Raw genomic sequence first — 21957 nt, 5'->3', positions numbered from 1 at the left:
TATTGCTGCTTAAGTTATAGTAAATAGTCTTTAACTAATGAGATAATAATATAACATTAAAAAATACGTACATTCCCACAAATGAAAATGAATACTCAAAGCAATAAAGATGTTATTATGAGTTAAAATAGAATAATGCATAACTTGGGGGAAAATATACAGTCACACATTACCATGAAAATTATTACTTTAAAAACTGATGAACAAGAACTATGGGTGGTATTCAACTAATATTTGCTCAGAGCAGACCTGTTAAAGTTAATGGATCTAGCTTAGTCATGTTAATTATTGTAGTGGATTACCACCCCGTGACTGTAAATCTACCTGCTTGAAACCTAAAGAAAGGTTCTTCATAAGATAGCTTTATTTGGTGAACAAGGAATGTAACCAGATGTTTGGAGCAAAAAGTACTCCCAATATCACATTGCCTCTAAAGGTAAAAAGGTAAAGGATCCTTAGATGGTTAAATTCAGTCAAAGGCGACTATGGGGTGCTGCGCTCATTTCACTTCAGGTCGAGGGAGCTGGCGTTTGGTGCTTTGGTCTAAACCACTGAGCCTCTTGGGCTTGCCAATCATAGGGTTGGCAGTTGGAATCTGTGCGGCAGAATGAACTCCCGTTGCTCTGTCCCAACTTCTGCCAACCTAGCAGTTCAAATTGCCTCTAATACACAAACCTGGGATGTGTACTGCCCATGGAAGCGGGAAGGAACAGAGCTGAGCCCTCCTTTTCCTTGGGCATTTTCCAAGACTGGCCAAGTTGGGTGGGTGTGATAGCTTGCAGAGCAAAAGTGTGCAGGATTAAGCATTTTCCTTATCTGCCCACTCTGTCAAACTTAAGACAAATTCAAGATTGGGAATCCATGTTCACTGCCAAATATCTATTTCTGGTCTAAAGCTGTAACTGACATTGTAAAATTTTTTGTGTGTGTGTGTGTTCAAAGCAAAACAAAACATTCTGCTCTAGCTGATTTTATGTTTCTGTGTTTCAGCTCCCAGTTCCGCCCATCAGTGCTTCTAGCCGCTGGGCCTGGGATCAAGAGGAAGAAAGAAAAAGACAAGAGAAATGGCAAGCAGAACAGGATCGCTTACTTCAGGTGTGGACTTAATAATGCAGTGTCCATCACTACAAGGTTGGCTCTGGATTTGGCCAGTCAGACTGACCTCCCAAAGAAGCCTATCCTGGAATTTAGGCTGCCAATAGAAATGGTCTATAGTGATTTAAGGTTAACTTAGTGAGGCTAGGTTTTGGGGAGAATATAACTGCTATTTTAAAACAATTAAAGATGGAAATCCCCACCATTAATACTAATTGCTTTGTGGTTCAACCCTTTGTATAGATACTTAGAATAAAATCTCATTTTGCTAATAGGTTTTATTTCCAAATAAGCACCTCTGAGTTCATCCTATTTTGATGTCTTATCATCTGTTTTAGAGTAAAAGGCTTCTGGGGCAAAGCATATGCCATCTTAATATGTTCTTATGCATCCTGAATGCTGCTGTCTGAAAACAAGTTGTGTGTTTATTACTGTCCAACCTCCCTATGTTCTAATCCATTGCATAAATCTCTGAGAAATTAGATGCTTGAGACAAAACCGAATCCTGCTTTGAGATGAAATGTTAAAAGGCTGATGACTTATTTTTGCTCCCTAAACAGAAGTTAAGGTTAACCCATTCCTTTCTAGGAAGAGTGAGTTGCTTCTCATAGGAAGAAGTAAAATATTAGGTAAATAAGAAAGTACCAAGGTAACAATTATGGTATTTGTGCAGCGTTAGAATCAATTACAAATTTGTATTATACTTCCACACCACCATGCCTTTAAAGGTAAAGGTAAAGGACTCCGACAGTTGTCCAGTTGCGAATGTCTCTGGGGTTGCGGTGCTCATTTTGCTTTACTGGCCAAGGGAGCTGACGTTTGTCCGCAGACAGTTTTTCCAGGTCATGTGGCTAGCATGACTAAGCCGCTTCTGGCAAAACCAGAGCAGCACACAGAAATGCTGTTTACCTTCCCACCAGAGCAGTACCTATTTATCTACTTGCACTTTGATGTGCTTTCGAACTGCTAGGTTGGCAGGAGCTGGGGCCAAACAACGGGAGCTCACCCTGTTGCGGGGATTCAAACCATCGACCTTCCAATTGGCAAGCCCTAGGCTCAGTGGTTTAGACCACAGTGCCACCCATGCCTTTACACATCCTCAAAAGTGCTTTTTTGGTACCTTCCCTTGCCATTGATTTGCCAGAACTAGCTTTCATAAGAGTACTGAGTTTTTGACATTATTGAGAGGGCACTATTTGAAATGAAACTGATATTTATAATGTAAAAGAGTGTATGCAAGGTTTGCCCAACTATGGATTTATCTTACTTTGTACAGTACAGTGAACATACCACATTTCTATGCAGTTTACATTGCCAGAAAATATACGTTCAGCTAATTATGCCATGAAATTAATATACTTTTTTATTTAAAAAACCTAGGAGAAATACAGGCGCGAACAAGAGAGACTGAAGGAAGAATGGCTGAAAGCTCAGAAAGAGGCTGAAAAGGAGAACTCCAAATACTTAAATGAGGTGAGCTCTATAACTTATTGTGGATTACCCTCTCTTGGTACTTCCATGGAACAAAATTTACAATTTGCTTTGTCTCTGGCTAGTAAGCAAATGCATCAGAATCAGGAAATGCAGGCAACTATATTCCACTAGAAGAAAATCTAAACAGGAACAGGATGATGGTAATAGATTCATCAGGACAAACTAAAAATCACAAATCCATGAATAGCAGGAGTTTCTAGCAGTAATGATAAATCATCTTAAAATGTGCATCAAAAAACACTGAAAGTCAAAATAGATGCTAACAGTTCCATTTAGATAGGTTTCCTCAACCTGGTGTCCTTGAGATGTTGTTGAACTACAACTGCCATCAACCATGACCATTAACCATGTTGAAGTCCAGATCCATCTGGAAGGCACTAGTTTGGGGAAATCTGTACTAAGAGATCCAAGCAGAATTTCTTATTGCAAAACACATATTGTGTAGTAGTTGGTGGCATAATTTGTGTCTTTGTGTCACTGCTTACCTTCACCAGCTGTTGCCAATCTGTTTCCTTAAGCCAGTTTCAATTAAAAATCTTAAGAAGGAAGTCCAGGTAAGACTTCTTTTTGACAATGGATGCATTGTCAATTTGGATAAAAGGTGGATGGACGAAAGACTGTTGCTCTCACCTTTATTCGTTTCAACTTCGCTTGTACCAAGGTCCTATGCAAGCTCTCTCTCTTTTTTTATGAATAGCAGCAACTGGCAGGTTGCATACAAACTACAATCGATCTTTTAGTTGTTTGTGTCCATGACCATGGAGATTGCTGGAAGACTTCAAGAAAAGTTTAGATAGCTTTAGCCCTGCATGAGGGCTCTACAGTGCAGGTCATGCTGACTAATTTACAAGTGTTCAGTCGCCAGAGGCTTAGCAGGTATAGCGTTCAGTTCCCAGATCCATAAAATGCAGAGATCATATTTAATCATGTAAACTTACAGTGTGACAGACTTAAATGGTTGGTAATGGACCACTTAACTGCAATCAACCCTAAGCGGTGTACAAGAAATACAATACAGAAAGCTAAAAATGGGTTAAAACTTGAAAATAAATGCCTGCTTTAAGTTAAAGCAAATGAGTAAAATAAAATGTAAGTAGAAGTACTAAATGTGCTAAATATGGCAAAAACCACTAATTTTAAAAGTTAGAGGCTAGGGCAAGTGCTAATAATATTCAATGGTTCCATTTCCTAAAACTCTGCGCCATCCTGTCTGCTTCATTTTTATAAGCCTTGCACTCTCTTCTAGGAGGAGACTGTATTGAAGCCAAATACTGTGTCTGTAACTGCACAAGAACCTCCTGTTTCCATGTGGAGAGCAAATGGAGATCACAAGGCTGACTATTCTGATGCTGGTAGACGATGGGAAGAAGAACGAGAACAGGAGAAGAAGGGAGAGGAAAGGAAACGTCTTGAGGAGGCCCAGAGACTGGAAGAAGCAGCAACTGCGTTACGAATAGAACAAGAGAGGAAGCGCCAAGAACTAGAACGTGAGAAGGAACGAAATGTGTCCTATGCAGAGGAGCCGAGGTATCAGGAAGCAGCAGAACAGAAATTCCAGGTTGAACAAGTCAAGGAAACTTCGATACAGAGGCCCCAGTATCAAAGGTGTGCATTCAGTGTTTCACTATGGGTTTTTTTGCTATAGTGACCTACAGAAGGCATAAGCATAAACTAAAAAATGTACGACTAAAATACTTTATATTCATGAGAATTTATTACCGTATTTTTCGCTCTATTGGACGCACCAGACCATAGAACGCACCGGACCATAGGAGGGGGAGAACAGGAAAAAAATTTTTTTTTTCTTGTTCTCCCCCTCTAAAACAAGGTGCGTTCTGTGCGTTCAAGGTGCGTTCACCCGAAGCCTCCAGAGCCCAGTGGGAGTTCCCACTGGGCTCTGGAGGCTTTGGGTTCCTTTCGACCTGCTCTTTGTGGCTGGCGGGGGGGGGGGAGCCCTGCTTTCCCCTACTGCCAGCCTCCAAACCAGGTCAGGGAACAGCGGGAAGGCGGCGCTCCGCCTCCCCGCTGTCCCCCGAGCTTGTTGCGGATAGCTTCCTGAAGCCTGGAGAGCAAGACAGGTCGGTGCTTCAGCAAAAGCCTGCAATCGCTCCATAGGACGCACACACGTTTCCCCTTCATTTTAGGAGGGGGAAGAGTGCGTCCTATAGAGCGAAAAATACGGTAAATTGATGCACAAGTACTTGTGAGTGCAAAAAGCAATAGAATCAGTCAATAGGCTTGTTTTGAAATAATGTAAGTTTCAGATTGTTAACTGGACTATTTATGTTGAGGTTTGTGGTAGGATTTTGGTAAAAGCTCTGTTTGCCATGGCTGCAAATATCCCTGAATGCAAATACACACCAAGTCCTAGTGGAGAATCCAGAATAAGCGTCCTTCATTCATCCACATCCCACCTTTGTAAATCAATAATTGGGTCTTTCGGGAGGGCTGACACCAAGTGCTACAATGGGCAAGAACCCCATATATGACTCTGTTAGGATCTCCCTGGACTTTTGAGGACTCTAGAGCCAATCCTAACTTGATATATTAGGATGCAGGAATCATGAATCTGGTGCCCAGACCCCTCATTTAGGTTTCTGCCCCATCACTAAACCATAATAACTATAACACTTTCCCTCTCCATGAAACTACACTGACTGATTTCCAGAAGAACTGTTTCAGTTAAGCTCTGCATTCATGGGTTTCAGTTAAGCCACTGAATCATCAGGTATTCTGCCAGCAAAAGCCTGAGCCAAAAAAATGTGTTGCAGCTACTGCAGCAAAATTTACCAAGGAAAGCTGGATTAAGTATTTGCCATCAGTTGTGCCTCCCTCATTCTTAAACCATCTTATTGTTGTGTGATTTACAGTTAACAAGGCCTGCTGCAGGCCTGTTGCAAACAGATGCATAGATAACCAACGTGGTTTAAGCGAATAGATGCTAACATAGGCACTACATCTGCATGTTTGTTTAGGTCAAGGAAGGCTTATATGTGGCCCTCTAGCTCCCATCACCCCTGACTATTGGCCATGCTGGGCAAGGCTGGTGAGCGTTCAAGGGCAACAGTTTGGCCACCACTGCTTTAGTTTGCTGTGTGTACATAGTCCTTAGCACTTACAATGGATGCCCACCAGGACTGTCAGATTTTGCAGATCTACAGTGGTGCCCCGCAAGACGAACGCCTCGCAAAACGAAAAACTCGCAAGACGAAAGAGTTTTCCGTTTTTGAGTCATTCCGCAAGACGAATTTCCCTATGGGCTTGCTTCGCAAGAAGAAAGCCCATAGGGAAATCTCCGGAGACCTCTTTTAAATGCTGGTGGTGGGGAGCAAAGCCTTTCGCCCCCCTCCGGCCTTCAGAAGAGGTCCAGGAAGGCCAGCGGGGGCCAAAAGGCTTTGCTCCCCACCGCCAGCATTTTAAAAGCGGTCCGGGATAGCAGGGAAGCACGCTGCTCTTTCCCGCTATCCCGGACCGCTTTTAAAATGCTGGCCGTCGGGAGCAAAGACTTTCGTCCACCGCCGGCCTTCAGAAGAGGTCCTGGACCTTTTCTGAAGGCCGGCGGGGGGCAAAAGTCTTTGCTCCCCCCCGCCTGCCTTCCCGGGATAGCGGAGAAGCGCAGCGCGTTTCTCCGCTATCCCGGACGGCTTTTGAAGGCAGGCGGGGGGGAGCAAAGACTTTCGCCCACCGCCTGCCTTAGGAAGACCTCCGCTGTCCCGGGGGCTTTTAAAAAGCTGGCGGTCGGCAGCAAAGCCCTCCTGTCCCCGGAGCTTGCAGGGCGGGAGGTGGGGAGAAGGGCTTTTCTTCCCACCGCCAGCCTTCAGAACAGCCTTCTGAAGGCTGGCGGTGGGAAGAAAAGCCCTTGTCCCACCCCACCCCCCAGCCTTCAGAAGAGGTCGGGGGACAGACTGTCCCCCTGACCTGGTCTGAAGGCGGTTTCCATAGGAACGCATTGATTGATTTTCAGTGCATTCCTATGGGAAACCGTGCTTCGCAAGACGAAAAACTTGCAAGAAGAAAAAACTTGCGGAACGAATTAATTTCGTCTTGCGAGGCACCACTGTACCTGTATTTAAACCAGGGCAGGAATCCTTTGGGGGGGGGGAAGAAGGCAAGGGCCACATTACTCTAGTGTAAAGCTTTTGGAAACTGCTTTGCATAGGTGGCTGTGGCCAGGCAGCACACAGTCACACACCTTTAACTAGCACCCATCCCTTTCTGTCTCTCTTTCCCCTCCCTCCAGTTTCTTCTCTTTCTGCACTGAGACTTTCTGCACTGCACTCCCACGTCTTAGAGCACTAGAGAGGCAACATTGCAAGCTGCTTTTTTAAAGTTCCTGTGGCTTCCTCTCTGTGCACTAAGGGTTGCCCGTTCTGAGCACACCAAAAGGAATCCAGGAGAAGTTGCCATACAGGCACACTGAAAGCTGTCTGAATAATCAGCTATCTCTGCCCACTGAGAAATGGGAGCAGGTCCTTGCTTTCTCATTGCTTAGCTGGAGAAAGTAAGTTTGCAGAGAGGGGGAGGTTTTAATTTCTCTTCCTCCCTCCACAGATTTCCCTTGCCCATGTGCTTCTCAGTCACACCATCACTGTGTCTTCCCAGTGTTTGTGTCCAAACCTTAAAAATGAAATTGAGTGCATAAGAACCTCAGGTCTTGCATTGCAAAAGTGAAATATACTGCATTTATTTTATTTTATTTTTATTTTGCAAACTGTAAATGCTCAGAACTTGGCACTGAGCATTTCTAAGACAAGTCATGCTGCTGTTGTAAATGATACAACAAAGAACAGGTCTAACTTCCTAATCTGCCATCCCTTCTCCTACAGCTTCTTGTTTTCTTGGATGCAAATCTAGATTTGCAAGAATTTCTTGTTCAATATGTGGGAGGCTATTGTTCATGGTTTTGTATCTTCCTGCAGTGCCAGCCAAATGAGTATCTCTTCCTGTGTAATCTATTCATTCTAATGCATGTTTACTTTAGGCATTTTGAAACACCAAGAAATTCTGATGAACCAACAGGCTACTTCAGTACTAACAGGTAAAACTATGCTGGTTTCCCTGTCCTTCAATTTATGCTTGTTTGGGATTCTTTTACAAGTGTGCCTCTGAAATGCTGGAATCCTGGCACAGCTTAGGGAAATACAGCATTAGTTTGTGGATTACAGTGGTGCCCCGCAAGACGAATGCCTCGCAAGACGAAAAACTCGCTAGACGAAAAAGTTTTCCGTTTTTTGAGGTGCTTCGCAAGACGAATTTCCCTATGGGCTTGCTTCGCAAGACGAAACGTCTTGTGCGTTCTTGCGAGTTTTTTTCCTTTTTCTTTAAGCCGCTAAGCACCGCTAAGCCGCTCATAGCCGCTAAGCCGCTAATAGCGCTAAGCCGCTAAGCTGCTAATAGCCGTGCTTTGCAAGACGAAAAAACTGCAAGACGAAGAGACTCGCAGAACGGATTAATTTCGTCTTGTGAGGCACCACTGTACTTAATAATGGGCAACTATGGAAATATGAAGAGGGACACAGGTGGCGCTTTGGGTTAAACCACAGAGCCTAGGACTTGCTGATCAGAAGGTCGGCAGTTCAAATCCCCACAACGGGGTGAGCTCCCATTGTTTGGTCCCTGCTCCTGCCAACCTAGCAGTTCGAAAGCATGTCAGAGTGCAAGTAAATAAATAGGTACCGCTCTGGCGGGAAGGTAAATGGCGTTTCCGTGCGCTGCTCTGGTTCGCCAGAAGCGACTTAGTCATGCTGGCCACATGACCTGGAAGCTGTATGCTGGCTCCCTCAGCCAATAAAGCAAGATGAGCACCGCAACCCCAGAGTCGGTCACGACTGAACCTAATGGTCAGGGGTCCCTTTTACCTTTTTATGGAAGTATGATGGGATAAAGTGTCATTTCAGCTGCATTGCCTTAGATCTTGGGTAGTAAAGGAGGTTGTTGGAACTTCAATTCCTGCACATGTGGCCAGTGATCAGAGGGTGATGAGTCTGATAAGAGCATCTGGGCAGCACCTAGATGAGTCACCCCTGCCTTAGATCAAACCACAATAAAACAAAGCCACCACAGCTGCAGAATATTTTTGGGGTTTTTAGAAGAGATAAAAGCATATACTAATAGTATTTTTGGAAGCCCTTCAGATATGATGTAATGTAGCAAAGTCAGATGTTAAAGTATAATTCTGTGATTCACAACAGCCTCTGCACCATGTTTATCAGTATGCGTTTCAATGTAGAGGAAAATTTAGATGTGACTGGCTTAATGAGGCACCAGATAATTTCAGCTGTTATTTTTTTATCTTCAACCATTATTGATCGTCATTACATCATACTTTGTTATAGGCTGCTCACCCACATGGCTGTATAATCTAAAATATGAAAAGCAAAGAGTGGGCGTAGAAGGGAGCAAAGATATCAACAGTGACAGGATTTGCTTGAGCTTCTGTAGTCACATAGGACATTAAGGGGGAGAAATATGTTCAGTGTTCCTGGTCTATTTTTAATTGTTACATCTTCCATTCATATCGAAATGTCTGAGGCATTTTCCCATTAGTGCCTAGTTATCTTCATTGTCCTTATGTAGTGAACATTGAAACAGCAGTTATTTCCCACCTTATAAGATTGCTCCTCTCCAAATTAAAATCACAAAGAACTGGCTCAATATGTTCCAGTCTATAATCCTCCGAATCTTCCTGGGACTCTTGTTCGCTTTATCCATATGCATTTGCTTGACCCTATTTCCTGAGTGTTTTAAGGGAGCAATCCTAATTGAGGCAGAGAGCTTGTGGAGCAGTGGACTCAATACTACATTTACAGTTCCGCTGCTTGCAGGGAAGGTTGGGGCAGTTGATTCTTCTCTTTTGCAGCACGAAGCTTTTAGGCTGGGCCAGTAATGGGGCTCAGATTGGACCCCTCACCAAGATATGAGTTGGCTTTTGTTCCATCAGATCTGTCGCTTGCTTCACCCCACCCCTAAAATGCCCCATTTAGGGCCATTGTGTCAGCTGCCCCAGCAGCCATACCAACTGGGCTAACATGTGGGCTCCCCCTGCCCACCGAAAACTGGTGGAATACAGCTGAGGGACACCTCAACCACATCTTAATCCCCAGCAGCAGTGCAGATTAGGGGTCTGGACTGTTCTCTGGATACCCACATACAATTTGCAAATGCTGTGCAGGATTAAATCTCTCTGTATAATAAAATCATAAGGCTGTTGTCACATGGCAGTTCATGTGGTCACCAGTAGGCAGCCACATGAGCAGCACGGTGAAAGGAACAACTAGGACAGGCTGTGGTAGCACCCTGGCAACCGTCGTCTTCTGCTACACCACTGCTGCCATTTCAGCCTCAGTGGTGCTAGAGTCTGAGGAGGGAAGCAGCAGAAGAGCAGATGATGGGGAGCTGGCCTAGCCTGGCTCTTCCTTTGCAGCTTGTGTGGCCCATGGTTTGGTTGAGCTGTAAAGTGAGGAATGTAAAGGGAGAGAGGAGGCCGGGTTAGCCACATGTAAAGGAAGGAGGAGGAGGTTTGTGAGGGGATGGGGTATGTTGAGGTGAGGTGAGTAAAGCTAGTAATATGTAACTTCTTAATTGTTTTTAGAAGTAAATCCAGATCAACTCCAGATCTAGATGATCATCATGCAAATAGAAATGGTGAGTGGTGTGTGCATATTTTTGTTTTTTGTAAAATGGGATTTTTTTTATAAAAAAAGCTGCTCAGAAACAATATGAGATACTGGATTATTTTGTCATTGGTTGTCTGGTAAGACTGAATTATTGCAGAACTTAAGCCTTGTCTATAGGTACAGGTAGGACGCGGGTGGCGCTGTGGGTTAAACCACAGAGCCTAGGACTTGCCGATCAGAAGGTTGGTGGTTCGAATCCCCACGACGGGGTGAGCTCCTAATGCTCGGTCCCTGCTCCTGCCAACCTAGCAGTTCGAAAGCACATCAAAGTGCAAGTAGATAAATAGGTACCACTCCGGCGGGAAGGTAAATGGCATTTCCATGAGCTGCTCTGGTTCGCCAGAAGTGGCTTAGTCATGCTGGCCACATGACCTGGAAGCTGTACACCGGCTCCCACAGCCAGTAAAGTGAGATGAGCGCCGCAACCCCAGAGTCAGCCATGACTGGACCTAATGGTCATGGGTCCCTTTACCTTTACCTATAGGTACAGGTAGGTACATAATCTGATCTGGGGCAGAATGTCGGGACATGTTGCACATTATTGAACACTAGATCCGAGGGAGATGCAACCATTTGGATGACTCACAGCTCATTTTAACACCAGTATTTTTCTCCACTGGAGCAGAGATTTGCCTTTGTAAAAAGTAGGCAGAATGCTTCACCTTTCTATCAGTATTCTGTCACGAATCATGACTCATACTACAATGCATATAGAGTATCGTGCATCATAAGAGATGTTACTGAGTTTGCTTTTTAATCTCCCCTCCACCCCTTTAGTGCACTTGTGTGATTTGTGTGTCTATGCTTCTTTATTTTTCAAATTAGGCATGAAGAGCAAACTTTCCGAGCAGTCCTCAAATGCTGGTGACTCACTGAAGAGATCTCAGAAAGAGCATGGCTTGTCCCCAGCTGAGCTGGAAAGACAGCAGATCCTTCAGGAAATGAGAAAGAAGACATCCCTACACACCGACAACAGCTGGATCAGACAACGCAGTTCCAGTATGCACAAAGAGCCTGTTAGTCTAATTGGCACTAAAATGAGGAGGTAATATTGATTCACTGTGTGTTGCCTATCGTTGAGTGTATGATGCTCATGCCATTCTGGAGCTGTGATTGATTTACAAAGCAGTCAAGAAAAGAATTTATTTTAATTTGAGATGGATCAAATTTTCAATTTTTTCATGAAAATTTGTATTTCCCCCTTGGATAGTGATAATTCCTGGTTGTAGTGCACTGTTTTTGAAGTTGATGTCTCATTTAAGCAGCTTGTGCTATGATCCTTGTACCTATTTGAGCTGCATTAGCAAAATTTGTTGATGAAATATTTTTTCTTGGATTCCCAATGTGTGTGTGGGTATTCACCGTAGCTGAGATTGAAAGAGCTATTCTTGTTACACTCAAGAGCCTTGGGTCTGCTTTTGTTTTGTTGGAACAGCAGGCCCACAGGCTATCTCCCAAACAGATTTTGAAGCTCCTCTCAATTTTGGAAGAGAGTTTCCTTGAAGCTTGAGAAACTGCTGCTTCTGAAACATGAATCCATTGCCACCTTGGCATGGACCTTTAGACTGCTTGTGTATTCATGTGGAAAACAACTCGCTTCACAGTTGGGAGTTCAGAGTTTGTCACTCTGTGAACCTATTAAAGAAACTGGCTTTGAATCTGAACATCTGGGAGCATTGTTAACATAATAAGAAAAGTCCAGCTTCCTGCTTTCCCACAATTGCCAGCCAAATGCCTATGGGAACCTCACAAGCAGGGCATGAATGCAATAACCTTACCTTACCCTTTGTCAGTGGTATATTCTGCCTCTGAATCTGCAAGTTCCATGTAGCCATATTTTTATGTTGACAACTGCCCTGAGATCTACAGATGAAGGGTGGCATACTAAATGGATGGATGGATAGACAGACAGACAGATTAGTAGTCTCTATGAATTTGTCCAAAGTTCTTTAAGCTAGTGGCCATCAAGGCATCTCTGTGATAGATGGTCATCCACTCTCTGCTTGAAATGAAGGAGAGTCCACCACATTCTGAAGAGTTCATTCCACTGTCCAACAGATCTTAGTATCAGAAAGTTCTTCCTGATGTTTAGTCAGAATCTCCTGTCTTGTAACTTGAATCCATTCGTTTGCGTCCTAGCTTCCAGAGCAGGAGTAAGCAAGCTCGCTCCATCTTCCATGTGCCAGCCCTTTAGATATTTGAAGATGGCTATTAATGCCTTCCTCTGTTTCCTCTTATCCAAGCTAAACACACCCAGCTGCCTCAAATGTTCCTCATAAGGCTTTCCGGACCCTTGCTCATCTTGGTTGGCCTCTGTGGCAATCACACAGGGTCCCCGGATGTTTAACGGTCTGTTGATCCCTGTGCCACCACTGTGCTTGTTTCCCTGCTGCCACCAACCCGTTACGCTTGGGTAAAACACTGAGTCCAAACACTTGTTAAAAGTGAACCAAATAAACAAGTTTATTTTATAAACACTAACAAGCTTATGGTTTCTCAGATAATAGTCCTGTCAGTATCTTAACTTTAGTTTCTTTACCGGCCTATACCTTCCTAAATACCTTCTGACTGATTATCTCAGCTCTTTGACTCCTCTTAACAAATTCTCTCACTCTCTCACACCAGACTAGCCCAACCCACAGACTTATCTCCTCTGTCTCTTCTAGCTCCAGACTGTCTTCTCAACCACCCTAACTTAACTCCTCCAAAAAACCCTCTGTGCTTAAACCTTATACACAGTTAACTCCGCCCCTTGGGTTTCCATTGGTTAGTCATTTTACAATTAGTTAACCCTTTCCTTATGAACTCAGTATGATGTCACACACCTAGGAAGGCAAATGCCACAGCCTCCTTTGCACGCATTCCAGCTAGTCAATATCATTCTTAAATTGTGGCGACCAGAACTGGACACGGTACTTCAGGTGTGCTCTGACCAAAGTACCATTTTGTTACCAAAAAATGCAAATCTGTTGAAGCACACTATGCTCAACCTTCACCTTCTTGCTACAAAGGCAGCCATATAATCTTCTTCTTTTTTAACGTACAGAGGTGAGAGTTTGGATAACCTTGATTCTTCAAGAACAAATTCCCGGAGGCCTCATTCCTGGATGGGCCAGTCTGGATCTTCACTGTCTTTATCATCTAGTCAAGATTTTAGTCACCATGTGCCTCCTGTAGTGTCCACTTCAAATCGTGCCTACATGCGCATACCCTCTTCCAGCCTGCCATCTCCTTCAGCCAGTTCCATGAAAACTTCATCCTTGCCTCATGTTCTTCCATCTGCACAATCTCCTGTTCCCCGTTCTCAGTCACCAACTTCTGCTTCCCAGTCTGGAACTCAGCAACGCAGCAGGTATGGGGTTCTGTCTAAAACTTTTGGCTAAAAACTTTTATGCATAACTTAACGTTACTGTGTTTTCATAAAGGATGATGTAGAGAACAATGAACTCCTTCCATCCGTGCAGAAAATAATTAAAATGGCACCATTTATTTTTAAGCTTGCAAGCTGCAGAATGTGTTTTGCACTACATAATTAGAGGGACATAAAAATTATTTTGTCAGCACTGCCTCTTTTGCTGTTTTATTCTTAAAGTGATTAATGCCTCAAAGTGTATGTTTATAAAATCAAGCCATGCACACATATATTCTGTAAGCCAGTGGCTCAGGGATTGGGTATATATCCATTTCAACCTCCTTCTGGAAGGGTGAAATTTTGAACAGGGTCATGCCAAGGATTGTGGCCTCCCCAAGATGTGATTCTCTCTGACCCTTTCCTCATAATTGATATTTATGGGTTCTAAATCAGTTGGTAACTAATGTTATAAAATCAGTTGGTAACTAATGTTATACAATTTCATTTTACAATGTGTATTTAATTGGAACATGAATGCACACATTTAAGCACCCAAGTACCATGTTCACCCCTCCTTGTTTCAGGGTTGTTGAATACCATATTTTTCCGTGTATAAGACTGGTTTTTTTCTTTAAAAATTATGCTGAAAAGTGGGGGTCCTCTTATACATGGAGCCACCCCCCACCCGCATTTTCTTAAATTTGAGTCCACAAAAATAGGGGGCATCTTATACATGGGGGCGTCTTATACACGGAAAAATATGGTACTTTGTATGGCTTTTTCTGTGGAAAATGTACATTAAGAGCATGTTTATATTATGTAAATAATATGATACTTGTCTTCTTGCAACTTTTTAATGCTGGTTTTTAACCTCTCTGGTTTGAGAGCAGACCACGGTTACATGAGTTTTGATGACACTGTAAAATCATGCTGATTGATGAAAAAGAAAGGAATGGAATAAGCATTTGCAAGTTCATCGGGAAGTTTCCAGTCTCCCAACTGTTAGTGATCAGCAATACAATATGTGAACTAGACTGTAGTGTTATCTTCAAATTTTATATGGCAGGACTTCAGAGAGGTTTCTGTTGTATGTCCCAGTCTGGTGCTGTGTTGCCTAAAAAGATACAGCTGTTGGGATTTGGATAGGAGCACTTTCTGAAATGTATGCATAATCATTTCCCACAGATAAAGAAAAAGAGAGGAATCTAAATCATATATTCCTGCATGCTAAATTTAGAAACGTTTTGGACATTGTAATTTATGTTGAAAATTTATGGTGGCGCTATACTGCATGAGAGATTGCTGAAGGTACTCATTTAATCACTGAAATGGTAACTTCTTTTCCCGATTTGAAAATTTCTGTTCTAGGATAGTAACTTGCAGATTTCTTCTAGCAGTCCTGGGTTTGGGTTCATTACTCATGCTGTTGTAGCACTTCTTTTCAATGACATTTCTCTAATTTCCTAAAATCTGCCTCTCAGCCGCTTTCTTGTTCTGTATCTAGGTCGGTCAGTGGAAAGCGAGTGTGCTCATACTGTAGAAACGTTCTGGGCAAAGGAGCAGCCATGATCATCGAATCTCTTGGTCTTTGCTATCATTTACATTGTTTTAAGGTGAGAGGTGGGCAAAACGCCAGGGAGATGGAGGAACCTTACACTGCAGGCTAGCATGGCAACTTAGAAGACAATGAATTAGGGGCTCTGCTAATCAACCTTGCGCTGCATGCATAACTCAGCCTGGCAAATATCTCTGCTTGCTCACCTGCTTCAAATTAAAATAATCAGGTTCTTGATTTGATTGAGGATTTTGAAATACGTTCCATCAGTGGTTTCATGCAACCTTGCACACATCTGAATTAGCATTCTACATTTGCAATTACATCCTTAATCACGTAAGGTGGATTAGTTCGGTCTTCAAATCTTCATCTCTTTGCCTTCACACAATGAGGGTAGTTAATGTATGGAAGAATATAGTCCCTCTGCCGCCACCACCACACACTTCTGGCTCCAATAGGAAACTTCCTGTGCACTTAGGTCATAAAGGGGTGGGGCTTTGTGTTGAATGCCAGCACTGTCTGAAACTGGTAAGGCTTTTTCAGTGATGGCACATAGGAGCTCCTCCTGGTGAGGTTGTTTAGCTTCTGGTTTAGCTTGTTTAGGGTCTTCAGGAAGCTGATGGAGAATTCTAGTGAGCCTTTGGAATTGAATGGGTTTTATGGCTGTTCCATCTGAAAATATGACTGCTTTAAAATCGACGAACAACGTATACTGAAGTTATATATTACAAGCCATCCTGAGCATTTCTTAGAAGCTGTGTGTGTGTGATTTTTAAAAATAAAGTAAGATACACTTAAAGAAGCATTCTCACATAGAAATAGTAGCACTGATGTCATTGTAAACATGAAGTCTGACCAGACTTTAAGAAAGGAGATCTAGGGTGGCAGGAATCTGATTGTGACTCATGCTTGGTGCCAAAATCACTCCTTTTGATTCTTTTGTGCCATGGAAATCATTCTGTTTCAGAAAGCAAGACCCCCGTTTCCTAATCCCTGGCTCATTCCTCTTCTCTGCTTAAAGTGCGCAGCTCTTCACACTGCTTGTTTCTAGCATTAGAACCTCTCCTGCATATTAACACACTCCCGCTCTTGCTCAAGAGGGTACATGGTTCAAATCTTGTATTTGAAAAATCATTGCAAAATGTGTTTATGCTGCTAATTGTTCCTTTTTCTTCACAGTGCAATGCTTGCGGGTGCGACCTTGGGGGCTCTCAGGCCGGAACTGAAGTCCGGATCCGAAACAATGAACTCTTCTGCAATGACTGCTATCTCAGATTTAAGAGTAAGGGGTTCCTTCAACAATGCTAAAGTTTTGATTACTTATGCCTACACCAAATGCTTTTCAGAAGTCTAGTTTTCCTCTGTGTATGTGATATAGGGATGATTCACGTTGTAGTGGTTGTTTCTACTGGGATTTGGGAGGATTTTCTTCCTGGATCAATGAGGCTATTTTTTTCTGATTTGAAATATTTAAAAAGAAAAAAAATGGAACAATTACCAAAAGTGCAATTGGAGCAATAGGAGTAAAAGAAAAGAAACCAGTATATCTGAGGGATAGCATTTACATTATTTTGTATTTCTCTCAGTGTCATGATACATTAAAAGTACTCCACCTACATATTAAACAGATGATTTGTAATAATTAGGGAGGAAGATGAATGGTTTGTAGTGTTTTAGATATTGCAAGTTATGACAAATCATAATTTTTATTCTGCTTTGAAGGAGCATCCTCCTCTGGGAGAAGAAGGCTTCCTCTTAGTGGTCACAGCTGGAGGAAGACTTGACCTAAAGAGCTGAGAAAATTAATTTTTCATTGGCTGGGATCCTAAGGAATTCAGCTTCATGAAATCTGTTGGGTGGCCAACTTATTAAATATCTTAGAGATCATGGGGCCTGGTTCATCTGCTCTCTTAATCTTGTTATACTCAGATTTGTCTTTAGGAAAGTTTTGCTGTGCATCCCACTGCCATCAGAAGCACAGTTGCTGATCACACGAGGCAGGAACTTCCTGGCTGCAGCATCTGAAATCTGGGAGGCTTAGGCAGCCCCTTGCCTTATTTACCTTAAGTGCTTACTGAAGACTGCCTTATTTTTAACCAGCCTTCAGTATTAGTTACTTGCCTTCCAATTTTGGATTCTGTGGGCTGTTGCTGTTGGATTTTGATCCCAGTTCGTTCCATTGTTCGGGTCTTTTATAGTTATTATTTTTTATTTTACTCAGGTTTTGTGGCTATTTAGTATGCTGTTCTGAGGGGCCTTTTAGGTGGGATAATGTGTGTTGTGCTGTGTGTGCCATTTTAATAGTTGCTTGACTTAATTTGCAAGGGACGCGGGTGGCACTGTGCTCTAAACCACAGAGCCTAGGGCTTGCTGATCAGAAGGCTGGCAGTTCGAATCCCCGCGACGGGATGAGCTCCCGTTGCTCGGTCCCTGCTCCTGCCAACATAGCAGTTCAAAAGCACATCAAAGTGCAAGTAGATAAATAGGTACCGCTCTGGTAGGAAGGTAAATGGCGTTTCTGTGCGCTGCTCTGGTTCGCCAGAAGCGGCTTAGTCATGCTGGCCACATGACTCGGAAGCTGTCTGCAGACAAACGCCGGCTCCCTCGGCCAGTAAAGTGAAATGAGCGCTACAACTCCAGAGTCGTCCATGACTTGACTTAACAGTCAGGGGTCCCTTTACCTGACTTACTTTTAGGTGGAGATGACATATCTGAAATGTCAGCTCCACTTTGACCCAACAGATTTTTGCTTTATATGAAATCACAGGGCAGCGTTTTTAACCTTACACAAATTCCATTATAGATGAAGTGGAAGTACTTTTACTAGTGTAGCCTATCTAGGTTTCTTTTGAAGTATGAGGCTTTGAAGAGTTGGTGGCCTATACATGTATGATATTTGGAAGAATTCAAGTGTAGGTTGACGTTACCTTGTCTCTTCCAGGGACTTTGGCAAGAGAAGAGTAGGCCCCTTAGCAAAGCATCATGAGATCTCAGCCTTGTTTGGAAATAGTTCCTCACTCAATGACTGCAACATCAGGGGATTAGCTTTCTGTGTAAATGAGCCTTTGCATATCTAATAACACAGACGTAATATTCATATGACCTTGGTGCCACTTGAAATGCAATGCTTTTCCGTGGAGCCAATTCACATCTTTAGATGTTTCATTTTCTTGAAACATCTGAGTAGGAAGGAAACTTGAAAATGCTTTCTTGACTTAACATGTCCTGTCAAGGTAGCTTTTGTGTTCCTATTTGGGTTTTTCCTTATAATCTTGCTTTTTTATATATTAATCTGCTTTTTTTATGTCACTCCACATCCCTGCCTTTTTAGACTCCCTACTGCTCTCAGCTTTTGCTCTTCTCAAAATGCCTATAAGGTAAAGGTAAAGGGACCCCTGACCATTAGGTCCAGTCATGACTGACTCTGGGGTTGCGGCGCTCATCTCGCTTTATTGGCCGAAGGAGCCAGAGTACAGCTTCTGGGTCATATGGCCAGCAGGACTAAGCCACTTCTGGCGAACCAGAGCAGCGCACGGAAATGCCGTTTACCTTCCCGCCAGAGCAGTACCTATTTATCTACTTGCACATTGACGTGCTTTCGAACTGCTAGGTTGGCAGGAACAGGGACTGAGCAACAGGAGCTCACCCCGTCGCGGGGATTCGAACCGCCGACCTTCTGATCGGCCAGTCCTAGGCTCTGTGGTTTAACCCACAGCACCACCCGCGTCCCTAAAATGCCTATAGGTGGCTCTAAATTTAGGGGTTCAGGACTGCTGTCTGCATCCAGCCCTGTAGTGGGATACTTCCACCCATCTTGCTTGCTTGCTAGCCCACACAAGATTATAGGGACTGGTTGTCTGGCTTTCCATACTGTAAGACTCTTCCAATCTCAGTGGAGGCTGCTTCAGACACGTTTAAAGTGCCCAGTTGTGAGTGGTAGCATTGAACTTGTAGCCAAAATATCTGCTCAGTGGTTGCATGCCTAAGACTTCAGCTTTTCTAGCCCCTCATGCTGGTTATGTGAACTTTGGCAATTGTTGATGTGGAAGGAAAAGCTGAGGAAAATCATTCTTAGTGCAGTCGAACATCATAACAAGTGTAGGTGTTTAAAGTTGAGGCCAAATCATATGGGCACATGCCCTTAGACTTTTCATCCTCTTCTATCCCCAGTATATTTTGGAATGCCATTTAAGAACACTCCTGCTGTTGCTGTTGTCATTATTTGAGTCCCTTTAAAGGGCTAGTCATGTTGTCCTGGTCTTCTGAGGGCCAAAATAGATAACGCATTATGTTAAATGCTTTCATGCACTTTTGTGTCATTTTAATGTGAGTAGCTCTGAGCAGCATTGGGAAAACAGTGGATGGGGAGGGAGAGGTTAACCCTTTTTCCCGCTGTGGTGCTCATGGAAATCCTTCTTCTCTCCTATGTATCAGGAGAGAAATGCTCATTGGAGCCTGACCGTAACTTTCCACAATTCCAGGCAGCTGCTAACTTGTGGTAAGGGACGCGGGTGGCGCTGTGGGTTAAACCACAGAGCCTAGGACTTGCTGATCAGAAGGTTGGCGGTTCGAATGCCCACGACAGGGTGAGCTCCCGTTGCTCAGTCCCTGCTCCTGCCAACCTAGCAATTCGAAAGCACGTCAAAGTGCAAGTAGATAAATAGGTACTGCTCCGGCAGGAAGGTAAACGGCGTTTCCGTGCGCTGCTCTGCTTCGCCAAAAGCGGCTTAGTCATGCTGACCACATGACCCGGAAGCTGTACACCGGCTCCCTCGGCCACTAAAGCGAGATGAGTGCTGCAACCCCAGAGTCGGTCACGACTGGACCTAATGGTCAGGGGTCCCTTTACCTTTACTAACTTGTGGTAGCTTTAAGTCTCTCTCCAAGCCTTCCTCTCCTTTTCTGTCCATTAGTTGGCTCATGAGTAAACTTTTGTTACAAGAGCTCCTTCTGCTGGCCTTGTGAAAAATCTAATGGCACTTAAGAGTGCTAGTTGATTCAACTTACTGGGGATCTCATTATGAGAGCTTGAAAATAAAATTCTCAGGGTTCTACCCCAAACTATCTTACTTTTCCAGAACAGTTGAATGTTGTTAGCACAATTAAGCAGAATGCAAGAAATATTTGAGGATTTTAAGAAAGCAGTTTTGAAGTGGAGATGTTTCTATCTTTCTGAACCCTTGCATTAATTAATCCTTCTCTTTCCTCTTATTTTAAACAGCTGGACAGCCAACCATCATGTGATAGAAGCCTCAATATGAAACCACTGCTACAGATAGAGGAGGAAGCTGCTGCTGTAGATCTATAAATATATTTTGTGTGTGTGGTTTTTAAAAAACATTTTTGCCTGTCTAGCTCATGTAGAAAATTCATGGTATCTTTTATTACACTTATATGGAGCTATTTATGAGAAGGTAATCACAATAAAACATTTCTGGGTTAAAAATAAATAAAACAGAGTGCTTTAAGTTCAATGTATAATTCCATCCTTATATATATCTACACACACATACAAAAGGGATAAAAACATTTAATTGGGTAATTTAAAAATGTTGGAAACTTGCGAGGAAATAGCTTTAATTTTCCAATCATACATGAAGAGGCTTTTTAATGTTCTTAAACGAGCATTACTGAAATAATAAGTATGTATTCATAACCGCAGTTTCTACATCTGATGTATATGCTATCAAGTTCTGCAGGATATTATGAAATTGCATTCAAAGATATACAGGTGGCTGCTGTCCATATTTGAGTTACTAAGCTTAAGTAATATTATCGTTTTTAAAACTAAAATGTAAACTTCAGTCTGTTTTGCCTGGGATTCACTATTTCATTGTGCTTTAATAGTTAGAGGCAATCGGGGAAATTATTTCTGAGGCGTTCTTTCTTTTCATGTTTGAGAAATGTAACTCTACTTGCACCTCAAACAAGTTAATTTTCCCCCTTCTGTTGACTTATTTTGTATTTGTAAATAAAGTTGCTGATACTGCACTTGAACCTCTTGCATTCTTTATTTTTCCGTCCAGAAGGAAGAAACCCTGCAGGAAACTGTCAGTGAACTCTGATACAATTCAATTGCGAGCCCAATTACAGCACCCCTGTGCGTAGGCAATATCTATGTTGTAAAGCAGGAATGTCCAACCGGTTGACCATGATTGACTGGTCGATCCCCGTGAGGTTTTGGTCGATCGCAGGTTCTTTTTCCTTAGCGGGGGGAGCATTCGGCCCTGCCCCCTCCTCCATTCACTCAAGATCGCTAGAACAGAAGATGGAGTTTTCGCTGCGAGGCTGTCCTCTAAAAAAGGTTAATAACTTTGACTTTCCTCCCTTAAAAAAAGAAGCTCAGCACCTTTGACCTGAAACCCCCCCCCCAAAAAAAAGGGGTTAGATCACTGCCGGTTTTTTATTCTGTGAGTAGATTGCAGTCTCTTGGGAGTTGGACGTCCCTGGTGTAAAGGAACAAAACTTAACAAGACAATGATCTGGGATAAAAATTGGCCACAGATTTATTGATTACAGCTGTAGGTGGACTTTGGCTCAGGCATTGGGTGTATATCCATCTCAGCCGCCTGCTGGAGGGCTGAAATTTTGAACAGTGTCATGCCAAGGATTGTGGCCTCCAAGATGTGCTTCCCCTGAACCCGATTCTCTCTGTCCCTTTCCTCATTATTCATTTTTAAGGGTTCCAAATCAGTTTTGCATGGTAACTAATGTTATATTAAATATATTTTTGTATGAACTTATGATTATGATAGGATTCATCTGTCTGGTAAATAACGTAATCC

General features: G+C 43.0%; 1 protein-coding gene across 11 annotated transcripts in view; it reads left to right on the top strand.

The window, feature by feature from the left end:
- The window catches only part of LMO7 (LIM domain 7), a 158919-nt gene extending 137750 nt beyond the window's left edge, over window positions 1–21169 (top strand). For 10 of the 11 annotated variants that reach the window (XM_079972401.1, XM_079972402.1, XM_079972410.1 and 7 more), the window contains 10 exons: window positions 991–1095; window positions 2476–2568; window positions 3836–4194; window positions 7571–7627; window positions 10181–10233; window positions 11091–11310; window positions 13312–13617; window positions 15122–15230; window positions 16352–16454; window positions 20394–21169. In XM_079972401.1, the coding sequence (XP_079828527.1) occupies window positions 991–1095; window positions 2476–2568; window positions 3836–4194; window positions 7571–7627; window positions 10181–10233; window positions 11091–11310; window positions 13312–13617; window positions 15122–15230; window positions 16352–16454; window positions 20394–20416 (1428 nt within the window). In that variant the 3' untranslated portion in view covers window positions 20417–21169. The remainder of the gene's footprint in view (window positions 1–990; window positions 1096–2475; window positions 2569–3835; window positions 4195–7570; window positions 7628–10180; window positions 10234–11090; window positions 11311–13311; window positions 13618–15121; window positions 15231–16351; window positions 16455–20393) is intronic. The other variant, XM_079972404.1, reaches the window with a different exon arrangement.
- The last annotated feature ends 788 nt before the right edge of the window (window positions 21170–21957 follow it).

The sequence above is a fragment of the Podarcis cretensis genome, assembly GCF_951804945.1.
Source record: "Podarcis cretensis genome assembly, chromosome: 4".
NCBI lineage: Eukaryota > Metazoa > Chordata > Lepidosauria > Squamata > Lacertidae > Podarcis > Podarcis cretensis.
This window is presented reverse-complemented; position numbering and strand designations above follow the sequence as displayed.